At 45.2% G+C, this 24,088-nt stretch overlaps 1 protein-coding gene across 29 annotated transcripts in view; it reads left to right on the forward strand.

The window, feature by feature from the left end:
- KIF1B (kinesin family member 1B) overlaps window positions 1–24,088 on the forward strand; it is a 145,780-nt gene that overhangs the window by 108,429 nt on the left and 13,263 nt on the right. For 16 of the 29 annotated variants that reach the window (XM_023258093.2, XM_023258099.2, XM_023258097.2 and 13 more), the window contains 16 exons: window positions 114–232; window positions 1,154–1,239; window positions 1,572–1,701; window positions 1,878–2,040; window positions 4,712–4,802; window positions 6,567–6,685; window positions 7,315–7,370; window positions 7,804–8,004; window positions 9,466–9,574; window positions 10,914–10,980; window positions 11,919–12,003; window positions 15,349–15,454; window positions 18,350–18,376; window positions 21,270–21,384; window positions 22,251–22,384; window positions 23,587–23,648. In XM_023258093.2, coding sequence (XP_023113861.1) covers window positions 114–232; window positions 1,154–1,239; window positions 1,572–1,701; window positions 1,878–2,040; window positions 4,712–4,802; window positions 6,567–6,685; window positions 7,315–7,370; window positions 7,804–8,004; window positions 9,466–9,574; window positions 10,914–10,980; window positions 11,919–12,003; window positions 15,349–15,454; window positions 18,350–18,376; window positions 21,270–21,384; window positions 22,251–22,384; window positions 23,587–23,648 — 1,670 coding nt within the window. The remainder of the gene's footprint in view (window positions 1–113; window positions 233–1,153; window positions 1,240–1,571; window positions 1,702–1,877; window positions 2,041–4,711; window positions 4,803–6,566; window positions 6,686–7,314; window positions 7,371–7,803; window positions 8,005–9,465; window positions 9,575–10,913; window positions 10,981–11,918; window positions 12,004–15,348; window positions 15,455–18,349; window positions 18,377–21,269; window positions 21,385–22,250; window positions 22,385–23,586; window positions 23,649–24,088) is intronic. The other 13 variants (XM_023258105.2, XM_023258107.2, XM_023258110.2 and 10 more) reach the window with 4 other exon arrangements.

A 24,088-nucleotide genomic window follows, 5' to 3' on the forward strand; every position in this document is an offset into this window, starting at 1 on the left:
ACAGGGCCCAGAAGCCAGCTCACAGTTTCTTGAAGATATTCTCGGTAACTCTGAAAGCCAGCCTCTCTGTCTGTGGGATGCTCAGATGTTTGTCTGCCGGTTTCTGTCTCCAGGGCATTTGTTTACCTGAGCAACCTGCTGTATCCTGTGCCCCTGATTCACAGGGTGGCCATTGTCAGTGAGAAGGGTGAAGTGCGGGGATTTCTGCGTGTGGCTGTGCAGGCCATTGCAGGTAGGTGACCCTCTCCCGGACTGGGAGCTGGGGAGTCTTTGCCGAGAGACAGAGCAGTCCCATTATGTGGGGGCCACGCTTCGGTTACGTGATTGACGGGCTGCCTTGGAGAAAGCCTTTACTGCTTCCTTTTAGTTATTATTCCCGAGTATCATAAACGGATTCTATTTAGTCTGGGCTACAGCTGTTTTGGAGTAACGGGATGAAGGGATCTCCTTTAACATGAAGAACAACTCTCGGATTGACTTTATAAAAGACATTGGTAAAACTACTTCAGAAGTAACAGGATTTCCACGACTCTGTCTTGCTTAATTTTCTTGCAGGGTACTTCAGGTAGACAGCTCTGTCCTTTGCCTCTCTTTTGTTGGGCGTGGATCAAGATTCCAATATTTTATACTTTTCCATGATCCAGCCTACATTCTGAGGAAAGAATGTGGCCATTTCCTGTAGTTTTTGTCTTTTAATTTCCAAGTGCCATGTTGTGTTGAGCGACCTTTCAGCTTCTCCCCATGGAAATCTGTGGCATAGTCGCCAGGGTGGAGTTTATGAAAATCTCTGCAAATATTCCTTCTTCAAATATTTGTTGGGTGGTATTGAACATCATCTTGCCAAGCGAAGGATCGGTATTTCTAGGTATGACATTTGAACAATATCAAGGATAAAACTGGTTCTTTATTAACTAGCCTCATTTGAGCTAAGCAGGTTGGTAAATTTACCTGAGTAGAGCTGGAAGCAGCCCTTTGTGACTTTCCTGCTTCCAGCTTTTCTTCCCTTCTTATGCATAAGCCTTATTCTTTAATATCTCTTATTAAAGTTCTCGAACCGAGGGCCCCACTGCTTTCCTATTTATGATCCACCAGGAGCCATTCCCCCCTGCCCCATATGTAGTCTCACTTGATCCTTTTTTTTCCCCCTACTTAGCGGATGAGGAAGCTCCTGATTATGGCTCCGGAATTCGACAATCAGGAACAGCTAAAATATCTTTTGATAACGAGTACTTTAATCAGGTGAGAAGCCTTCTGGAAGGAGAAAAACCTCATAAAAGGAGAAAGTGGAAGACAGGTTTATAAGGAGGGTGTTCACTGGAGAACCGTTCTTCTGACTAGAATCACAAAAGATGGGTAACCCCGGGGTTGTTCGTAGATCCTGGGACACATCTAACGCTTACAGAGGTAAAGGGGTATTTATATTTTATTGCATCGCCTTTTCTCAGGCAGCTCTCAGTGCACATAGCTTTCCAGTCACCGTTACTTGTTGGGCAAATAGACAGAAGTAAGGAGATTGGGGAAAACACGCTGCTGTGCAGCTTGATCATCCGCCTGCTCCTGCCTGTTTTCAGAATGACTTTTCTTCCGTGGCAATGACTCGTTCTGGTCTGTCTCTGGAGGAACTGAGGATTGTGGAAGGGCAGGGTCAGAGTTCTGAGGTCATCACTCCTCCAGAAGAAATCAATCGAATGAATGACTTGGGTACGTAGACAGAGTTTACTATGACTGGGGACATTTTCAAAGAGGGGAAAATATTGAGCACTGTCAAGGGGGACAGTTGCTTTCATCCACTGGGAGCGGAAATGCTCTGCTCTCTCCTCTTTGAAAGGCGGTGTGCATTATTTGGATCACCTGTGTGCTAATTTGACCCTCTTTAGATTTGAAGTCAAGCACTTTGCTGGATGGTAAGATGGTCATGGAAGGGTTTTCTGAAGAGATTGGCAACCACCTGAAACTGGGCAGCGCCTTCACTTTCCGCGTGACAGTGCTACAGGCCAGTGGGATCCTTCCGGAGTACGCAGACATCTTCTGCCAGTTCAAGTAAGCCGCCCCGGGTTCCGCCATCCTGGCTGTTGACCCAGTCCTCTGTGAACCACAGGATGTACCACATATGTGGCGTAGTACCGCTCTCATCAGGTACACAACCAGCAGTTTCTGAAATAAAGGCTTTCTTCACCCCAGATGGGACTGCTACCAGGCACGAAAAATGGTATGAGAGAGAGTTGGCCGTGGGGAGGAGTGTGACCGTGCATCTGCCACAGGGTTCCGCTGTGGCCTGTCCCCTCTGCTGGCAGGCAGTACAGGATCTGATCTAGATAAGCCTGGTTATTAGTCATTCTAATGCTCTTCATGGAGCAGTATCTTACCAATAAACAAGCCTGAAGGCAGCGAATTGTCCATCCACCAATTATGCCTGTTCAATACTGACTTAAAGAATATAAAGGAGAGTAAAATTCCACATCAACTGAAAAATAGCTAGTATGTGGAGAAGATGTGACGGGTTTGGCTCCTCCTCTGCTACAAGCTCTCTCCAGCCTATAACCCTCTTGAGCCCTGGAATTCTTTTTTTTTTTTTTTTTTAATTTTTTTTTTTCAACGTTTATTTATTTTTGAGACAGAGAGAGACAGAGCATGAACGGGGGAGGGGCAGAGAGAGAGGGAGACACAGAATCGGAAACAGGCTCCAGGCTCTGAGCCATCAGCTCAGAGCCTGACGCGGGGCTCGAACTCCTGGACCGCGAGATCGTGACCTGGCTGAAGTCGGACGCTTCACCGACTGCGCCACCCAGGCGCCCCTTGCCCTGGAATTCTTTTTAAGACCTCCCTCGGAAAACACTTTCTTGTCAGTCTTCAGTTTTAATGCCTCCAGACATCAGTATATCTTTTCAGTACTTGTGAAGGGCCACAGAGAGTGACATCTGACCCGCCCTGTTCCATCAGTTGGCCCCTGGTGCCACCACAAGGCTGCTCTAGAAAGTTCTGCTGTCCCTCTCCCTCTGAATGTGCCTCGGCCTTCCCAGGCATCCTAATGCAGTTGACAAAGCACTGCCTTTCTAGAGATTTTAGCCAAGTCCTGAAGCAAATGTGATTACTGCATAGTAGACCACTAATGTCATTTGCTCTAACTCCTAGCTGTTGTTGAAGTATTGATTTTGCCCATTCAGTGTGTTTTCACTGGCAACCCTAAGTTAACATGGGTGGGGGGGTGGTGGTGCAATGGAGTTTGCTAGATGAACCAGTTGCTTTGAGCTTTCATCGTTATTCTTGTGGGGCAACTGGAATATTTTAGGAAACAGACCTCCTTGGTTAACTGGCACCTGAAATGTCAGTAATGTTAGGTTGATCTTTTGTCCTAACATCTCCAAAGAGAGAGCAGCATCTCTACCCGGGGTCAGCTCTGGAGAAGATGGCATGTTGACTCATGTTGAAAGAAGATTCAGATTCTTCTTGAGCTATTACAGACTCGTATCTGGCTTGTGTAGAGAAGACACAGCTGTCAAGCAGTATGGACGGTTTCATGCATCACCAGTGTGGAACCCCAGGATATTTGTACCTGCTGTAATAAGCAGAACATGGAGGAGTGTAGATTGCAAATCAAGTAATGCCCCTGGCGCCTCTGGCACGTATGGTGTATGGTCTGGATAGGAAGAAATTGGAAGGAAAAAAAAGAGTAAGATGTCCAAGTAGGAGAGAAAGAGAGGGCTAAGGAGAAGAGTGAGAAGAAAACCAGTAAGGTGCATGTAGTGCAGAACGCTTCAGTGCCGGCAGCAGGTGGCATCTGGGATGAGGAATGTGGGGCAAAAGTACACTGCTGCCCTCCGACTCCGTGAGCTGATTTGGAAGACAGGGAGTTCATAATCCTGGTTTCGGCACCCTATTCAAAGTATCCATTCCTTTCCCCGCCTTGTTTTCTTGTGGGATGTCCTTCCGATGGATATTTCTGTCTGGGAGTAAGTCTTTGTATTGAGTTTGCTTTAATTCTCTACCTCTTTTCATTTCAGGCTAATAGGGAGGAAGAGAGAACAATAAAAACTCACGGTCTGTGAGAATAAGCATAGTCTATCGCTTCACAAATATTTCAGGAGTATCTTCTGTATCTGGAGCACTGTAGGAGATACTCGCTGTCTCTCGGGGAGACAGGCATGTAAATACATTATTTTAAAGAGTGAAATTGCTGTCGAGGAGAAAATGGGTCCCTAGTGCTGTGGGAAGACAGAACTGTTTGGGTGAGCTGGGGAAGACTTCCTGGAGGAGCTGACGTTTAAATCTAATCTTTGCAGGTCTTTAGGGAGACTCCTAGGCAAGAATGCCAAACACAGGCTTTAGCACTACCTTATAGAAGCCTGAATACGCCACATCTTTTCTACACAAAATGATTTTACAATTTTTTTTTCTCAGCAAAATATGTTCCTACAAAGAAACAGTAATTCCCTGAATTCACTCTTGCTCTGCTGAGGTCTTGCATATGCGTTCAGGTGGCTAAGTGGTCAGGGTCAGTTAATCTTTCGGTCATTTTTGAAATAAAATCTAAAATGCTATCTGAGTGATCATGGAAAACGTGCATTACAAGGAACTACAAATTACTTGGCTCAGTGAAAGCCTCTGCTGAAGTAGGCTGCTCCTTTCCATACGATCCAAGTCAGGTTCCTACGACATCGATGTTGATGAAGCTGTTTAATGTGAAATTCATGTGTCTTATTTTTTTATTAAGCTTTTTGCATCGCCATGATGAAGCGTTCTCCACCGAACCTCTGAAAAACAACGGCAGAGGAAGTCCTCTGGGCTTTTATCACGTGCAGAATGTAAGTGGTTTTTGCCAGAGGCCTTGCAGGTTTGGGGGCCCCCATAGCGGCTGGTGTTAGGCCTTCGTCCTGTGTGGGCAGCCTCTGGCTTTCTCAGCCCGGGAGGAAGGATCGTCCAAACTGCTGTGCCTGGGGTTGGGGCTGGGGCGGGGGGGGAGCTTCCTAGTGAGAATAGACAATGGAGGGAGTGGCTAGAGCGGTGAGGTCATCCTCAGCGGACCGTGCAGCCAGCCTTCCCTGTGTAACAATGTGGGGGTTGGTCTGCCAATAAAATCTTCCATCAGTTTGAATGTAGTGAGTTGTTTTTAGCGTTTCCTTCCTAGAAAAATAAGCACGTTTAGTAAGAGTTTTGTTAAAGTTAACGTATTATTCTTTAAACTAGAAGATATTTACGTTGCTCAGTTCCAAATAAGATTAAAAAAAAAAAAAACAACTACGTTATCTTTTGTAGCTAAATTAAGATTCAGTCTGTTTTCCTTGCAGCTGATACTATGATTAATCCGTTAGTGCCCCTTACAGCTCTCTCAGACGTGGAGTAAGACAACAGAGCTTCTGTCTCTTCCAGGAAGGGTCACCCAAACTCTGTTCAGAAGTCATCATCCTCACAATAGCTAACATTCTTTGAGAGCTTATTTTGTGTCAGTCACTGTTCTGAGACACTTGTGTGTCTTAATTCGTTTAATCCTCACCTTTCTACCGCAGACCCTCATGACCCCCAAATGACAGCTGAGATAACTGAGGCGCAGAACAGTTAAAGTCACTCACCAAGGTTACAGAGTTCACAAGAGGCAGAGATGGGGTTTAAGCCCAGAGCAATGTGGCTGTGGTGTCTAGGATATTCCCTACGACCTGAACCGCTCTCCTTCTCTTGTTAACCATATTCACTCTCTAAAGTCCGAGCGGAAAGGACAGCTCTGAAGACGGAACAGCAAACACAAAACCCACTTTCTTTATGTTTAATTGCATGAGTATGAGCATGCGTGTATCTGAGAAATACTCATGAGGATAGTGTGCACAAGGACTGTGCTGACGCCACCAGGGAAGAGTGATGAATCACAGAGGGTTGTGTCCCCGAAGAGCTTAGGATGATAGAGAAATAAAACGCATATTGAAACAGTAGTATCACATGGCCTAGAGACCTTACTTATTAGCAAGGTATTTGTTAAATGCAAAGGAAGTAGAAAGAAGGGAAAGTTATTTCCATTAACAGAAAGATACTTTAGGTTACTTTTTCTGTGGGGGCAGGGGGCGGGGTTGGTAGTTGGGTGGGGAAAGGAGGTGGGAACTTTCTGAAGGATGTAACGTGATAAGAAAAGGTGGGTCAGACTTGGTTATGTACCTGGTGCCTTGTCAACAGGCATGGTTTTCTCACTGTCGTTACTATTCAAGCCAGGCCTGGAAGTCTGCAAATGACTTACAGGCACAGAGACAGGAGCAGGCCTTACAGGCAGGGCGATAGCCTGCGCGGGTCCTCAGGCACAACAGGGGAGAGAGGAGCGGCACGTGAGCTTATGCCAAAACAGTAAGTGTGTAAAGGGCAGCAGGTGCAGATGACGGAGGGTCTTGAAGGCCTAAAGTTTATTACTAAAGTAGCTTTAGAATGAAAACCAGTGCGGAGCCCCTGTCTTGGTGTGGGAGACCCACGGAGTCAAATCCCCAGCACACCCTGGCTACTCAGAAGTGCTAAAATTCTGACTGCAGCAAAAATGTGGGTTTCTTAGAGTAAATCATTCCCTAATCTAGCTTGGCTTTATTCCTCATTAGATTGCAGTGGAGGTCACTGAATCATTCGTGGACTATATCAAAACCAAGCCGATAGTATTTGAAGTCTTTGGGCATTATCAGCAGCACCCGCTTCATCTTCAAGGACAGGACCTTAACAGGTTTGGACCAGAGAAGCAAAGATTCTTGTTGCTGATATTATCGTTGGCTTGTTCTTACTGTCATTGCCACTTGACGGGAAGGAAGAAATCTTTTGCGGGACTAAGAGAACTGGAGAACAGTTTTCTGTGGTCCCTGATAATTTCCTCTTTAGAAACGTCACCACCTTTTTTCTAAGCCACCGAACCACTAATAGTAGGTAGAGCGCATTGAATTTTGCCCAGCTGACCTGGGGTGCTATCTGTTTTGTAGGAAGAGACTTTGAATAGGATAGAGAGTTGAGGTGATGCGACATGAGAATTCTGTGTAATTGTTCCTAACTAACCCAGAACTATATGAAGCATGAGCTGTAAGTAGAGACGTTGAAAGTGATGAGGAGAGCAGCAATGGGGCCTTTTGGGAGATGGCAGAGTGTCCGTGTTAACAGAAAACTTCTCCTGTTTATTAACTGGGACACCCAAGGGCACTGTTGTTAAGATGTCTTAGCCTCAGTTTCACTGTGTGGGGTTATATCTGGTATCTGATATTAGGCCTCATTTGCAAGTGCCAGGGATCCGTTTCTAGAGGGGATTTAAACACGCCATTGATGGGACCCTTTCTCAGTCTTGAACTTTGTCCCCTTCCTTTGCAGCCCGCCTCAGCCATCTCGACGCTTCTTCCCTCCGCCCATGCCGCTCTCCAAGCCAGGTGAGCCCTCCTTGGGGTGACACGGCTCTGATTCTGATGGTTTTTCAGATAGAAACCATTTGCACATTCCCGCTCCACTTGGTGTGTGCTTACATATTCCTGTGTCTAGCAGGAGCTAGGATTCTTGGTTCCTGATTTAAATGGGAAGTCAGAAACGATAGGGCTCTCTCTCCCTGCCAACTTTCTGGTCTTCTTATTACAGATTTTGATAAGCTCCCTGTCCCTAAATCTCTCTGCTTTTTTGTATGTAACTCCTCATAACTGATTGGCGACCGCGCGTTTCTTTGCGTATCAAGTGTATTCTGCATGTTCATTCATCTGTTTTGCTTTCTCTTCATTCTCATCCTCTCTCCTTGTTGCCCACTTGCCACCTTCCCACCCCGCCCACACTTGCTCTCCACCTCCGTACTGCTGCTCTCCATCCTGCCTTCAGACCATGAGAGAAAGATTGAACTGATTCGGTTTCTCGTAGCTGACTATGTGAATGTGCATGTGTTGGACGCGGTTTCTGAGCACGCCAACGCGCTTGCTTCCTCCGCTGTTGCCACCTTCCGGGACGGGGCAGACACATCGCCCCCTTTCCTCCCTCTGCCAGTTCCCAGCTGCCAGAGTGAGAGGGCACCTAAACGAGATGGTTAGTAGCCGACTTAGCTCTGCCTTAGATGTAGAACCGTCCTCCGGGCTCATCCTAAAGCCTGGCTCTCTGCGTACGAAACACTGGGGTTTCTCGCTGTTTGACCCGAACGTAGAGTCTAGCATGTTGTCAGGACCACGTTTCCTTTGGAGAGGTGTGAGGACACCCCTTCTCTCCTTGTGCCTCTTTCACATCGCCACATAAGGTGAGGGCCTCATTGTGTTTGCTCGTTTGGATTCTTTGTAACGGTATCTTTAATTTTCAAGATTTTTATTAGCGAGTGGGTTTTGTTTTTGTTTTTTTAATGCTTCTGATTTCACTTTCTGACCATCAGGTGATCACCAGAATCAGTGACGCTATTTTTTTCTTAACTAACATCACCAACTAGTGTGGAATTCAGCTGGAGTGAATAGTGCAGACAGGCTAACATTTGACTGGTGCTGTATGTATTGGGCCCCTTTAGATACTTCCTGGGTATCTAAATACCCAGGTATCTGTGAGTGGGTCCTCACGATACCTTTTCAAGATAGCAGGCTAAATATTAATGATCTACGTTTTGTAGATGAGGAGACAGACTCCCAGAGATTAAGCAACTCAACCCGAGTCACATAGATAGTTAGTGATTGAACGGTATTAGATCCCAAGCCACCGGACTCTCACTCCAGTGCTCCCAGGTTCTGAGCAGAGAGCGCTCTTTGTATTGCCAGATTTTAGAATTTCTGTGTAGTGTTTCAAAATACCCACCATGTAGAATTTGGAATTCTTGGAAATACTGTGTTTTTGGCTAACTTATTGTACCAGTACAGTTAATAATATGGAATTTAAATGTGAAGAAAATGTGTAACATAAGATCATTTATAGAATCCTGTATTTGCATCTTGGACCAGTGGTGCCTAAACTTACCCACACATTAGAGTCCCTAGACGGGGTTCAGTCTTCTTGGCGGACTGGGTCCCACCCCTGGAGATTATGATTTACTTGCCTGGGCTTTGCTTTAAGATCCCTGGGTGACTCCAATGCGCAGGGAGGTTTGGGCACCACTGGGTGGGAGCACGGGTTCTCCTTCACGCACTCCAGCTTTGAAGAGAGCCTGTGACATACGAGGCTCTGTCCACACTGTCTCTCCCACAGTGTTACCATGCTACACATGCCAGAACATATGACAGTCTAAGGAAGGTTTTTGAATAGTTTTGTGAGCACGTTCACTCTGCACGAAACCCATTTTCATGTCAGTGGATACCGTTTGTTGAGAGGCAGAAAGAAGCCGACTCTCCATTTTCCCAGTTCTCTGAATTTAGAGGGACTAATGCTGTAGATGGTGACATTTTTCCGAGTCCTCTGCATTGAAATGGAGCCCTGACTTTCGTTGCCTTTTTCCCAAGTGTGTCCTTGAAGAGAAGTTTATACTTTTACTAAGTAGACTTGGACCAGGTTTTGACATTTTCTAAAAACTTTTGAAAGTTCCAGCTACCAAGTTAAACACCATGAGCAAAACCAGCCTTGGCCAGAGCATGAGCAAGTACGATCTTCTGGTTTGGTTTGAGATCAGTGAACTGGAGCCTACAGGAGAGTAAGTCCAACTTTCTAAATTTTTAAACAAGGGCAAAGTTTTTCAAAATTAAAAAACGCAATTTTGAGCCTCTCTGCTCATATTCAGGTTAATGAGTCATCGTCACTGTTGACTTCCAGTTTTGAAGTGAATTTTTGGTGGTGTTATTCTTTTGAATTAGATGTTTGTCAAAGAAGGGACTGTCCAGAATACTAATTTGCCTTCTTGTTAGCAACAGCAAGAACGTGGAGACTGGCACCTTGTATGAGGGAAGAAAACTTACACAGTGGGTTTTAATAGCAGCAGAGCAAAGGGAATCAGAAGCGTTTTGTGCATAATATAGTCACAACTTATCTTAATAATCTCAGTGAGAGGATTTGGGGGCAGAATGTTTCTTTAGACCAGGGTTTCTCAGCCTTAGCACTGTTTTGGGCCAGATAAGTCTCCATCATGGGGGGCGGTCCTGTGTATCGTAGGATATGTAGTTGCATCCCTGGCTTCTTCTCACAAGGGGCCAGTAGCACCTGCCTTCAGTGTGACAACCAAAAATGTCCTCAGACGTTACAAATCACCCCCGGTTGAGGTCTGTTGTCCTAGATGAAAAGAATCAACATCAGCTTACTCTCTGTGAGCTGTGTTAGAGCGAGTGGTGAATATAATTCTTGTTCACAGTTGTCTCTAATTGCGTTTGGAAAAACACAAATAAAGATCCCATTCCTGAAACAGAGGCAAGGGGCTTTGTTGGTTAATGTAAAGGGTAAGGAAAAAATGTTATCCTAATGATCCTCTGTTTATAATGCTGAGTACCACCCTCACGATCATCTCCATGAAACATTTTTTGTGTTCCTACTGATAGGAGAGTCTGGCTGTATCAGTCCCATATTTCGTTGTCAGTAGTGACACGGCTTTAAGAAGCTGTACTTTCCGTACACAGATCTGTAATGTGATTATAACTTGCGTCATGAGGGAGACATAGTCGTAGTAGTAGTTTCTACTGAGTTGATTGCTTTCTGATCCTTAAAAACTACCCGAAATCTGAAATGACCCCTTTCCTACCTCCTGACACTTGCTGTTGCAGTGTACATTATTTATGGGATATCTGTTATGCAGGAGGCTGGGAGGGAGCCAAAAATGTTACTGTGCTTTGAGCACTTGGGTCTAGTAAGGGGGATGTGGCACGGATACGTGAGAAGATTTGTTAAATGCAAGTGACCGTGTGACTCACTGAATGCCCAAATGGTGAGGAAGACCAGGGAAACCGAGACCACTGGGGGATGTCGCCGCAGAGAAGACCTTGCGGGCGGAGCCCTCCGCGCAGGCGTCCCGTCTGACTGCTTTCTCTGCGTTTCTGTTCTTCTAGGTACATCCCAGCCGTGGTTGACCACACAGCAGGCTTGCCCTGCCAGGGGACATTTTTGCTTCACCAGGTACTAATGAGGGAGCCAGAGAGGGCCAAGGGAGAACCAAAACAGAGCTCTTTCTGTGTCTCTGTTTTCCCTCTCCACTTTAAGCAGATTTGGGGATCAGGAGACATTGTGCTTTTTTTTCTTTTTTTGTACATTTTTTAATGTTTCTTCCTCAGACCTTGGCTATGTACGCTTGCTCATACGTAGAAATATATTTTGAGAGACCTATTTTGAAAAAGACTTTTATTCAACTACTATAATTTGTGCAGCTCGCATGTCATTTTATGCAATTTTATTTTCTTGTATATTGTTTCCATGTTTGCAGACCGTATGTTTATAGTTAAAAGTTCTTAATGGGGATAGAGGATGAAAGTTGCAATGGACTAAAATCTGGCCATGAAATACAGGTGTCCTCCTTTGGTAAATCAAAAGTGGATTCGGTCAGTGCTCCAACATGCTTATGCCCGGGGCGCCTGGCTGGCTCCGTCAGCGGAGCCAGTGACTCTTGATCTCGGGGTTGTGAGTTTAAGCCCCACATTGGGTGTAGAGATTACTTAAAAGTAAAATCTTTAAGAAAAATGCTTATCACCCAGGTGGGCATAGGAGCTGAGGGTCTCATATTCTGGGTCTACCATCTAGTCACTTGTTCTTAAAGCCGTACCAGAACCTGGCTCTTCCTCAGTCCCTGACCTATAGCCCTTTGTTTAGAGTAACCGTGGAGGGGCGCCAAGGCGGCTCAGTCAGTAGAACATGTGACTGATCTCAGGGTGTTGTGAGTTCAAGCCCCACATTGGGTGTGGAGCCTACTTTAAAAAAAAAAAAAAGAGAGTGGGGACAGCATTTCCCCCTCTCCGTTCCTCTCGTCTTGCCCACCCCCACACCATGCAGTCCAGAAAACAGCACACAAGAGGAAATCCTCGATTGTCCCAGCTAAATTACAACCCTGCTCCGTTACCTAGGGCATCCAGCGAAGGATCACGGTGACCATTATCCATGAGAAGGGGAGTGAGCTCCACTGGAAGGATGTTCGTGAGCTGGTGGTAGGTGAGTACATTCCCTCAGCTGAGGACAGAGCCAGGCTTTTTAGAGGAACACAGGGAATGTGCAGAAAGAGTACTGGAGAATATGTGGCCTAGAGTTTGAAACTACTCTGTTTCTCAACTCCCATCATTAGGGATATGTTATTCAAGCAGCCATTAGTTTTTTAATGCTTATGTATTTATTTTTGAGAGAGGGAGAACAAGAGAGAGCGAGATTGGGGGAGGGGCAGAGCGGGAGGGGGAGAGAGAGGGAGAGGGAAAGAGGGAGAGAGGGAGAATCCCAAGCTGGCTCTGTGCTGTCAGCGCAGAGCCCGACACAGGGCTCCATGCCATGAACCGTGAGATCATGACCTGAGCTGAAACCAAGAGTCGGATGCTTAACCAACTGAGCCACCCAGGTGCCCCGCAACCAACCGTTATTTTACTCAGCTGCCATGGGAGTGGCTCTGTTTTAAAGCTTCTGAGAGGGCCTCAGAGAAGTGTGTGCTCATTGGAAGCCTGCGGTTTTGTGGAGGAGATAACATATGTATGTGCAAAGCAGTGGGGGGGGCGCCGGGCTGGCTTAGTCAGTAGAGCATTCGACTCTTGATCTCAGAGTCATGAGTTCAAGCCCCATGTGGAGCGTAGAGATTACTTAAATTGATAAGTAAACTTAAAAAATAATAAATAAACAGAGCAGTTTGACGAGTAAGTGCCAACATGAGGGCAAGAGAGAAAGACCCCGGGCTGAGAGTCAACAATAGAAAGGATCCAGGAGGATCTTAACAGATGTGGGGAAAATGAGAAGGTTCTCGTTTGTCTTGTTTTCCACGTACAGAAACATCTTGAAAAGAGAGTCAGGAACATGTCTAACATGCAGATGGCTAGAAACCCATGGCCGGGGTCTCCTGATGAGAAGAAAAAACTGGATAAACCGTATAAGCTTTAGAGGCCAAGGCAGGGTTCTGGATCCTGTGTTGCCGTGGACCCCTTTGGCAGTGGGATAGCCTCAGAATTAATGTTTTTAAATGTAGAAAATAAAGTACGGTTGACCCCTGAACAGAGTAAGGGTTAGAAGTGCACTTGGATAGGGGCATCTGGGTGGCTCAGTTGGTGAGGCATCCGACTTCGGCTCAGGTCATGATCTCACGGTTCGTGGGTTTGAGCCCCTTGTTGGGCTCTGTGCTGACAGCTCAGAGCCTGGAGCCTGCTTCGGATTCTGTGTCTTCCTCTCTCTCTGCCCCTCCCTCCCTCTCTCCCTCTCTCTCTCTTTCTGTCTCTCAAAAATAAACATTAAAAAAAATTGTTTTGAAGTGCAGTTGAATATTTGCATATAATTTTGATTCCCCACAATTTAACTGCTAACAGCCTCTTGTTGACCAGAGCCTTCCTGATAACGTAAACAGTTGATTAACATGTATTTTGTATGTTTTAGTATTATATACTATATATATATATTTTTTCTTCTTCAACGTCTTTATTTATTTTTGGGACAGAGAGAGACAGAGCATGAACGGGGGAGGGGCAGAGAGAGGGAGACACAGAATCGGAAACAGGCTCCAGGCTCTGAGCCATCAGCCCAGAGCCTGACACGGGGTTCGAACTCCCGGACCGCGAGATCGTGACCTGGCTGAAGTCGGACGCTTAACCGACTGCGCCACCCAGGCACCCCTATACTATATTCTTAAATTAAGCTAGAGAAAAAAACGTTAAGAAAATTATAAGGGTGGGAGGGTGCGCCTGAGTGGCTCAGTTAGTCAAGCGTCCGACTCTTGATCTCAGCTCCGGTCTTGATCTCAGTGTCATGAGTTTAAGCCTTGCTTTGGGCTTCACACTGGGCATGAAGCCTACTTTAAAAAAAAAAAAAAAAAAAAAACCATGGGGGAAGAAAATCATAAGAGAAAATATATTTACAATACTATCCTGTATTTACTGAAAAAACAACTGTGTGTAAGTGGACCCATGCAGTTCAAACCCGTGTTGTTCAAGGGTCAGCTGTACATAGGGTTACAAAGGGAACTAGTGATACTGAGATTGCTCAAATACTAAGTAAATTCATAGTATAAGCTTTTCTTCATATTAATGCATTAAATGCATTAAAGAAGCAGCAGGTCTAATTTCTGTCACTCAGAGCAGTGATGAATGTTGAGATATTCTACCTTAGTATGACGTGGAAACATCTGATTTCTACAGGGATAGAGTCACAGCTTCTCCTGGTTTTCCTGTGGATTGTCTCCTCCCTTCGTAATTGAAGGAAATGCCAAGTTTTAGTCAGAGGCTCATGAAAATAAAGTTGTAATTTTTTTTCTCATTCAAGCTCATGGACCTCCTGAATTTTATACATAGACCCGTTGAGTATCTGTGGACCACATTAAGAACCCCTAGAAGGGAGATTGTACTCTCTTCTGTCTAGGGCAGTGGTTTTTCAAGCTTTTTTTTTTATTATTGTTTTTTTATTTTAACAAACTCTTGTGTAGTCCTTACTCTATACCAGGTACTTTTCTGAATGCTCTAAAAATATTATTTAACATAACAAATATATAACATGGTTTTAACAATCATGTAAGGGAAGAATTGCTAATCACACTTCATAGAAGAGGAAACAAAGACTCAATATGCCTAAGCTTCACAGCCAGAAAGTGTTAAAGCTGAGATTTGAATCCAGACAGCCTAGCTCCAGAGGCTGTGCTCTTAGCCCCTCTGCAGTACGTCCCCTAGTGTTCACTGGAAAACAGAGTTGTAGGATTTTGAACAGGAAAGTGGTGGGGCGCCTCCGTGGCTCAGTCGGTTAAGCATTCGATTTCAGCTCAGGTCAGGATCTTCTGTAAGTTCGAGCCCCGTGTCGGGCATCTATGTTGATGGCTCAGAGCCTGGCACCTGCTTTGGATTCTGTGTCTCCCTCTCTCCCCCACTCACGCTCTGTCTGTCTCTCTCAAAAATAAATAAACATTAAAAAAAATTTTTTAAGTGGTATAATGAAGGCAGTGGCTTCAGAAGTCTCTGTAAGGTGAGTGTAGGGTGGATTGGAGAGGGGGATGAGGTGAGCAGCCAGGAGATCAGTGAAATGGCCATCGCAGTGTTCCAGACGGGAAGGGGGTGACCTTTGTGAGCAGGAGGTGGTATGAGAACTAGAAGTTGAGATGAGTATGAGAAACTCCAAACAAAGAGTCAGTAAGGTTTCACAATTGACCAAATGTGGGGAGGAAAGGGAAGACAACAGGGGGAAGAGTGGAGGACCATTTGGTGGTTGGCTAAGTGACCCTTCCGGCACCCCAAGGTACACAGGTTTAAAAGTTTCTCTTTGGCTTAATGAGTTTCTGTTGTGTTGTTAAGTGTACCCCTATCCTAGTTTCTTTATTCTTCCTCGTAGGCCGGATCAGGAACAAGGCTGAAGTGGATGAGGCTGCGGTCGATGCTATCCTCTCCCTAAATATTATCTCTGCCAAGTACCTGAAGTCCTCCCACAACTCCAGCAGGTAGGGCCCCTGAGCAGCGTGATGAGTCAGCCCCGTGCAGGTTGACGCCACACCGTTTTAGATTCCCCATTCACCGGTGACTCCTGTCCAGGGGCAGAAACGAATTCCTCTTTCACTTCAGACATCCCTTTCCTCCCTGCCACTCTGCTCTCCAAAAGTAAATAATTGTGGAGCTGCATGTATGTGGATCCGTTACCAATACTGAGTGAAAATACTCTCTCCGGGATAGAGTTTGAGTAGATGAAACACAGTCTTAGAGACGAGAACAGAAAAAGAAAATTCAGCATTCTTCCCAAGGGTTTAAAAGTACAAATTAATTATTGCTGAGACTAGGTGCTCTCCTATGAAGTGGTTGCTGTGGGAAAGGTCTGTCTGTCCTAAGTGTCATGGAAACGTGCCCTCCTGGGCTCAGCAAACCCTCCTGTGTTTATCCTTTGCTGCTGCCAGCATAGGCTCCAGGATTCTTAGTATTTGCTTTTCATTTTCGTTCACTCATAAAGGAGATAAATTCATACGTATAAACTCTTCTGACCAAGGTTATCTGCTGTACATAATGAATTTTATTTTATTTTTAATTTTAAACTGGCTTCCCTTAAAATTCCATTTTATAATCAAGTGATGACAGACAATGCATAAAGTACATAGCCAGTCTGCTTTCCCATGTCAGACTGGAGATAAATCTTTTGGGCCCCTAACATCCCCAGGAAAGGAGTTCTGTCACTGTGCACAGAGACTCCATTCCTGTATGTAGCAATAGCTGGGAAACGGGTGGCTGTGTGTGCAGATGTGGGCTCAGAACACTGCCTTTGCATTACAGGAGGACTTCTGGATACTTCTGTGTATTCCTGAAAAACTTGCTCACATCTATGCTGGGAAGAGGGAGAGGAAAAATGAGACAAAAGGCAGAAATGGGATTAAAAGTTTGGGCCAGAGTTAATTTTTTTCCACCGTTTCCTTGTGTTACAGTTTTGCATAGGAAAGAGGAAAAAAAGCAAATACCTGTTCGCTTTTTGCCTGTAGGAGGAGCTGCAGGCGCTGTGAGGGAGAGGGACTGAGTATGAGGGTGTACCTGTATGGGGGCCGGGGCGGACAGAGGGACAGAAGCGTGCTCTGGTCCTCCCTGGTCCGTTCCTGGGCAGAATCGTGAGCAGTACCGTTTCTCTGAAGTCCTCACTAACCCTGCATGGTATCCTCGCCTGCCGAGGCAGCCGGCATGCACCATGTTTTCTTTGCAGCTATGAGAAATAGATCCTAAATATTCCTAGGCTACTTAGCAAAACTCACAGGGAAGGATGGTGTTTGGTTGAAACGCTGGTTGCGCTAAATGGCCTGTGTTAGAGTGACCTTCGGAAGTCCCGGGATTCATACCTGGCCGCAGGTCAGATGCAGCAGGAAATGAATTTGGCTTTTGTCAAAAGCAGCTTATCTTCCACAATAGAGGTGTAGAGTTAATTAATCAAAAAAGTCGGCCAAAGTCAAGGAAAATAGAAAGATATGCACTTTGAACGTTTTAATTTAAGCTCCATAAATGCACATTATCTTGTCAAGCTCTTGCTGTAGGGCCAAGGCCTTGTCTTTAATTGTAGCCTTATTTATTGGACTTGGGATGCTCTTTCTTGCAAAAGCACACCCATAATTCATCATCTGTGATTTTTAATTTTGTGGAGCAAGAAGTAGAAACCTCTGAAGAAAATCAAATGGCAAAATCCTGTCAGCTTTCTATCATCTGTCATTACAATTTTAATATTTCCCTTTTTTATATTGATCGCACCCAAACTTAGTTTGACAGCTGTTTTTTGACAGCTGAGTTGTTTGACAACTCAGCATTATCAAATTGTTTAAAAATGTCCAACTTAGTTTTGTTTCACACTGAACAAAGATTATTTTTGCCCTCACGTTACATTGTTTTGCCTAATACTGGATTAATTTAGATAATCATGGTAAGTACAACTGCATAAACAGAGTCAAGACCAGGTACTATTGACACTTGATAAGCACACCACTCAGTTCTGGGGAGCAGACTGTCTGGGTGGATGAGATACCCATCTAGTTTAGGATGTTCAGCGCGTGATGGACATCCGTCTTTCCATTTTAGGAATACGGAGAGCCTAAGCTAATTTGGCAAGTTGCTAAATGGAATTTGGTTAAGAGCTTTTGTTCTTTTCGCCTAAGGTTTAATGTTTAAAGGTGAACTTGGGGGCGCCTGGGTGGTGCAGTCGGTTAAGCGTCCGACTTCAGCCAGGTCACGATCTCACGGTCCGTGAGTTCGAGCCCCGCGTCGGGCTCTGGGCTGATGGCTCAGAGCCTGGAGCCTGTTTCCGATTCTGTGTCTCCCTCTCTCTCTGCCCCTCCCCCGTTCATGCTCTGTCTCTCTCTGTCCCAAAAATAAATAAACGTTGGGAAAAAAAATTTTTTTTTTTTAAATAAAGGTGAACTTGAACTCCAGTGTGAGTGTGTTGTGCACGTGTGTCTAGGAGAGAGCACCTCTGGGTATTGATGGCAGCGTGTGACCAACAGGGGCCACTGCAGCTTTTCTTTCCGGTCCCGCATCTGTGTTACCGAATCGCTTTGGTTTTCCCTTAACTCTGCAGCAACTTCCTACCCCTTCGAGTACTGAGTCATCTGCAGAGAGGGGTGTTAATAGAGGTGGTCTCCACATTCCCTTCTGTGCCCAGCATTTTCCTTAATTAAATGTTTCAGGAGAGAGGGACCCATGTCACTGTAAGCTGTCTATCAAATTGTGCCCCATGGAGTTCTGTGTCAATTGTCCACTTGAATTTACTTTGCTTAACAGCAAATGTGTCTTATGTATTTTTTTTCGCTTTTGCTTTCCTCTCCTCTTTCCTTTTTTGTTCCACTGCTGCACTAACAAAAGCCTTTTCTGTGTTTTTGCAGGCTCTTTCTTGATAAGGACATTCCTAGGTATTTTCTGTTTGCTTTTTTGCACATAAAGATTCTAGTCTATCAGAATGCTTTATGTCTTACGTTGCTTGGACTACTATTTTAATTTAGTAGTTTTTCCCCGTGCAGACCTAGGATAGAGCAACACCTTCTCCGGCACCCTTTGTTCCCCGGGTTTTCCTGATGTGTATAGTTTCACACACAGCTTCTTAAATGATTGGCAGAGTTCGTATTCTCTCATTCCATTTACTAGACCTGTCCATTTAATTCTTGTGCGCCTTCGGGTTTTCCTCTGCTGCATTACCGATTAGAGCGTTACCCCCTCCTTTCGTGGAATCTCAGGCTGGGTTTTCTGTTCTTTGTCTGTCCTGTCTCTGTCAGCAGCTTGAAAGGTTTGTTGCTCTGTAGCTTTGCATAATTACTCACTGTTTTCTTTGTTTTGTCCTGTGCCGTAGAAGAGACCAGTTTAGCTATTTGGGCAGCTGAGTCTGTGAAAAATAGGCTGTTTATTTTTAAACATTTCTCTTTCTCTGTCAGGACTGCTTGTCTTACCTATTTTCTTCTTTTGCAGTAGAAAAAAGTCCTGGTTCAATAGTGAAGGAAGTCTTTGCCCATCTCTCTTCATCTGATTTAGGGAAGAAAAATGAAGGAAGTGATACATGACAACATAGCCTAAAATGTCTGTTTGGTTTTTAAAGATACACACACACACACACACACACACACACACACACACACACACACACACACACACACACTGCCATTGTTCAGAACTTCTCGAGAAATCCATTTGGGATTATTTCTTAACCACCATAGGAGCCTTACAGGGAAGCATGTCTCAGGACTCAGCCCTGTTTCTAATTCTAAATTCTCTTGCTGGCTTGATTCAGTTGACATTTCTCACCAGTCTTGTTTCTTAACAACCATCTCTGAAGGATTGCCATCTTCAGTGGGTATTCCAAAAGAATGTGCTGCAGCACCCCCAAGTGCCAAATGAAACAAAAAAATCCCCTCCCCTGCAAATGCAGGAAGATTTTACTGGAGTCAAAAATTCCTTTTTGTTAGCCAAGGTTCTACCACTGAAATTTCCTCCTTAGGTTAAGTGAAAACCCAACCTGAAAACAGAAATGAAGAAACTTTTCTTTGACAAATTCAAAACATTTGCCTCTGTTGAAAGAGAGCCGTGAACCCTAAATATTGGCACTGGGAGGTGCTAAGTCACGGTGTGAAAATTTAACGGGTCAGAGATTATAGGCAGGAGGGACAGGGACTTCTGTCCGGCTTCTCCAGAGTAATAGATGCCCTCGCTCTAAGAAGGGGGTTCATTCCACTTCAGCACAGGTGTGTCCAGATCTTGTGGTGTGACAGGTAGGCCCCATTCCAGGTACCTCGACACACACAGGGACACAATAAAAGCAGAGTCTCAGGTGACAGAGCTCTCAGGGAGCTTCTGCCCAAGTAGTGCTTATCACCACCCAGGATTAGAATGTGTTTTAAACCAAAATGAACTATTTGATTGAAACAGGGCGCTGTGGATGCATGAAGTGTTCTCTGCTGAGCCCAGGAGCCCAGGAAGACTTCCGCCATCCTTTGTGGTTGCTTTTTGAGACCCTTGGTTGCTTTACCTGTCTCTGTCTTGTTAAATGTTTCTTTGTTCCTTTGGTGTCTTTGTATTTTCTTGACCCATCCACACTGCATCAAAAGCTAGGCGTTTGAGAGAGTGGCAGGTACTTGCGGAAGACTTCGATGTGGAAGCAGCTACAAGATGAACTGGTCAGGCTTCTAGAAGAGCTCCCTAGTCTGAAACGTGGAGGATGAGGTGTGGCTAGGGAGTTCTTTTAGAGGTGAATTGTTTTCTCTCGACAGTTTCAGGAGAAGGAAGCACGGGCATGTGTTTAGAGAGAAAATACGCCAGTTATTTGTCACAGGAAATGTAGAAAAGACAGCAAGCAATAGCAAGGTTACCATTTGGGAAGGAGTTAGGAGGAGTGTATTGGGCAGGAAGCACAGTGTGCACAAACGCTTGCCAGCTGAGTCGGGCGAGAGCCAGTAGTGATGGAACATGCGCTGTCGGAGGTAGACACCTGTTACGGAGCCTGCGGGGGCCCTGCGGGGGGACTGCAGGCAGTCGGGGGCTGGTCTGTAACTCAGCACAGTGCTTCAGATGAGACTGCAGAATGGGCAGAACTGATGTCAGGCCAGGTCAGCCCTGTGGGGTTTTACAAAGAAGATACGAGAACAACTTTAAAAAGTTTATAGGTACTCATTAAATCAAGCTTTTAGTTGTTATTTAAATGTAAGATTGGTTTTCATGTGGATTTTTTTTTTTGAAAAGTAACAAATAGTTAGCCAGCTCTACTTTAAAATTATTCTTTTTCTGAAACATCAGCTAAGGATAACCACTTGTTTTTTAATTTAAAATAAGACTCCCAGTACTTAAATTATCCTGCCTCTTTCCTCCATCAATCTTCTCAGGTATGTTTGTGACATTTCTGAGGCTCCAGACCAGACTGTGATGTGAAGACAGGTTTACAAGCTACTGAGGATTTGTTTCCTGCTCTCTTTGTTGACTGATGGAGGAGCTCCTTTTGGCTTTCTTCCTTTAGTTTCTGTCTGTACCCACTTACCCTTTTCATCCTAATCTCTTTGATTGCTCTATTTTTATGTTTATAGGCAGAAAAGCAGGCTTGTGTGGGGGGGGGGGGAGACATAGCTGAGTGCTCCTGGGTAGTGGGTGGGGTGAGAGATGGGGGGCCTACCTCTTCCTCCGAGGGGATAAAGCCTCCACTGTGTTGTTAGATTTCGATATATTGCAGGTGTTTGTGGGTGTCAGTAGTGTTACTGACAGTGACAGTACCTCGACTAAGGTGACTTCACTTCTTTGGGTAATTGCCTCTCGCCTTTCTGACCTTAGGACCTTCTACCGTTTCGAGGCCGTGTGGGACAGCTCCCTCCATAACTCTCTCCTTCTGAACCGAGTGACACCCTATGGGGAAAAGATCTACATGACCTTGTCAGCATACCTAGAGGTGAGGAGACTCTGAACTTGAATGGCCACAAATGGCCAGCCCTGAGCAGTGGGCAGATGACCGTGGGAGATGAAGAGGAATGATTTGACAGATTTTTGTCAACCGTTTGCTGCCGTTCTGGTTGTAGGAGATTCTGTTCCTAGTCTCTGTTTAATCGAAAAGTTATATGACGGGGTGTTCGGCTGGCTCAGAAGAGGTTGCGACTCCCGATCTTGGGGTCGGTCGTGAGTTCGAGCCCCATTTTGGGTGTTAGAGATGACTCAAAAAAATAGTAATAAACTTTAAAATAAAAAAGCCCTATGATTTCTACTATAGCTTCAGTTTTAGTGGCTTAATCACCATTCTTCAAAGAAGGTATGAGTTTAAGAAAACTTTGCCTCGTGGTTTTGCAGCTGTGGGCAGAGCCCGGTCGTGGTTAACAGCACAGACCCTGGAACCAGCCCAACTGAGCGCAGGTCCCTGTGCTGCCGCTTACTGCCAGCATGTCCTTACACAGGGACTTCGTCTCTCTCTGCCTCAGTTCCCTCGTTTCTTAAACAAGGGTAAACATAATGGCATTTACCCAGAAAGGTGTTGAGAGATCACACATAAGCATTTAGGACAGTGATTGGCACATAAGAAACAATAAATAGTAACTGTTATTACAGAAAAAACTTTTAAAAATAGTTCAGAAAAGTAAAGCAGCTGCAAGGACCACTGCCTCCTCTTGCACGTATCGTCTGCCGAGTTGCCGTTGAAGCGACTGGCAGAGCTGAAATCTCCCCACCCCCCCATCTGGGACCAGCTCTCCAACTGTGGCGGCGCACAGACTCCTGCCACAGTGCTCCGCCTGGGTTTCATCGGGGCCCATCCCTCTCTGCTTTCAGCTGGATCATTGCATCCAGCCGGCGGTCATCACCAAAGATGTGTGCATGGTCTTCTACTCCCGGGACGCCAAGATCTCGCCGCCACGCTCTCTGCGCAGCCTCTTTGGCAGCGGCTACTCGAAGTCACCGGACTCGTAAGTTTCTGAGACAAGTTTAGTTTCCATTTGGTCTGCCCACTGCAGGGTCAGCAGAGCCCGCAGTGTGCCTGGCTTGCTGCTGCGGGCTTAGCTTACAACCGGATGCCTGAAGGGCAGTAACTTTTAAATGTTGGCATTTAAGGGAATACTGATGGGTAGACGAGCGTATGAAGGAAGGAAGAGTATTACGTTGTGAACACTCAGCAGTTTTTCAGGGACTAAATGTTCTTTCAGATGTCATTATTTCTAACTGATTACCATTGGGACATTCTTCTTCTAAAGACTTATTCATATTTAAGATCTGTAGAAATCCACCAAGACTAATACAGGGAATGCTTGTGTGTCACCACTCAGCTTAAAAAATACGTGTTACAGGGGCGCCTGGGTGGTTCAATCGGTTAAGCATCTGACTCTTGATTTCGGCTCAGGTCGTGATTTCGCGGTTTGAGAGATCAAGCCCTGCGTCAGGCTCTGCTGACAGCGTGTGGAGCCTGCGTGGGATTCTTCTCTCTGCTCCTCCTCCACGCATGTGTGCACACACGTTCTCTCTCAAAATAAATATGCGTTACTGACACAGTGGAGGGTTCAGTAACCTTCCTCAGGACATGCCCCCAAAGTCGATGTTTATCATTTCATTCTGGTCAGACCTTCCTCTGCCCCTGTCTTGTCTCTCGTGGTAAGGAAACACAGATTTTTGGGACGCCTGGGTGGCTCAGTCGGTTAAGCGTCCGACTTCGGCTCAGGTCACGATCTCGCAGTTTGTGAGTTCGAGCCCCGCATCGGGCTCTGCGCTGACAGTTCAGAGCCTGGAACCTGTTTTGGATTCTGTCTCCCTCTCTCTCTGCTCCTCCCCTACTCACGCTCTGTCTCTGTCTCAAAAATAAATAAACATTAAACAAAATTTTAAAAAAAGAAAACACAGATTTTTAACTTTTATCTTTGTATTATAAACTTTTGGGTTCATCATTCAATTTTACTCATCCTTTTAAGTAATTCAAAAGATTGCATGAAAACAAACTCCTCCTAGGAAAAAGTATACTTCTTAAGTTCAGAATAAAAAAAGAAGTGAGAAATGTCTGTAATTATATTTAAGGGTGGGCTGCAGTCCCTCCAGAGGAGACAGTGTTTTAAGTAGAGAGAATTGAGATTTTCCTGTTTTTGTGCCATGAGAAGTTAAGTGTTTGTTTTAATTCAAATAGCAATCGTGTCACTGGAATTTATGAACTCAGTCTATGCAAAATGGCAGACACGGGCAGTCCAGGTAAGCCCTTGTGGGTCAGGGAGGTGATGGTTATCTTTGCCTGTGTTTGGAGTATTTTATGTCAAACATCTAACCTACACGAGTAGGAAAATTTTGTAGAAACCACGTATATTTTATAAGCCAGTTTTTTGGTGGTGGTGGGAGTTACCTTTTTCTGAGTAACAACACTGTTTGGTTTATGACCTGCAGAACAGTTACAAAAACTGTACTGAACAAAATGTTAGGAGGTTGTTGCATATTATAAAAACTTTGAGTGTGTGAGAATGAATTTAGCTTTCCAGACCTCATAACCGTTTCCCTCTCCACGTTAGCCCCAAAGGTAACTTGGCAGTGTGACCTTACAGGTGTTGTCAAGCTAGAATTTGAACTTCCTGTGCCCTAGGAAGACAAATTATTAAGTTGAACTTGTTCGGTGCCCTTTCGGATGTCTCTCTGGGCTG

This window comes from Felis catus, chromosome C1, assembly GCF_018350175.1.
Source record: "Felis catus isolate Fca126 chromosome C1, F.catus_Fca126_mat1.0, whole genome shotgun sequence".
NCBI lineage: Eukaryota > Metazoa > Chordata > Mammalia > Carnivora > Felidae > Felis > Felis catus.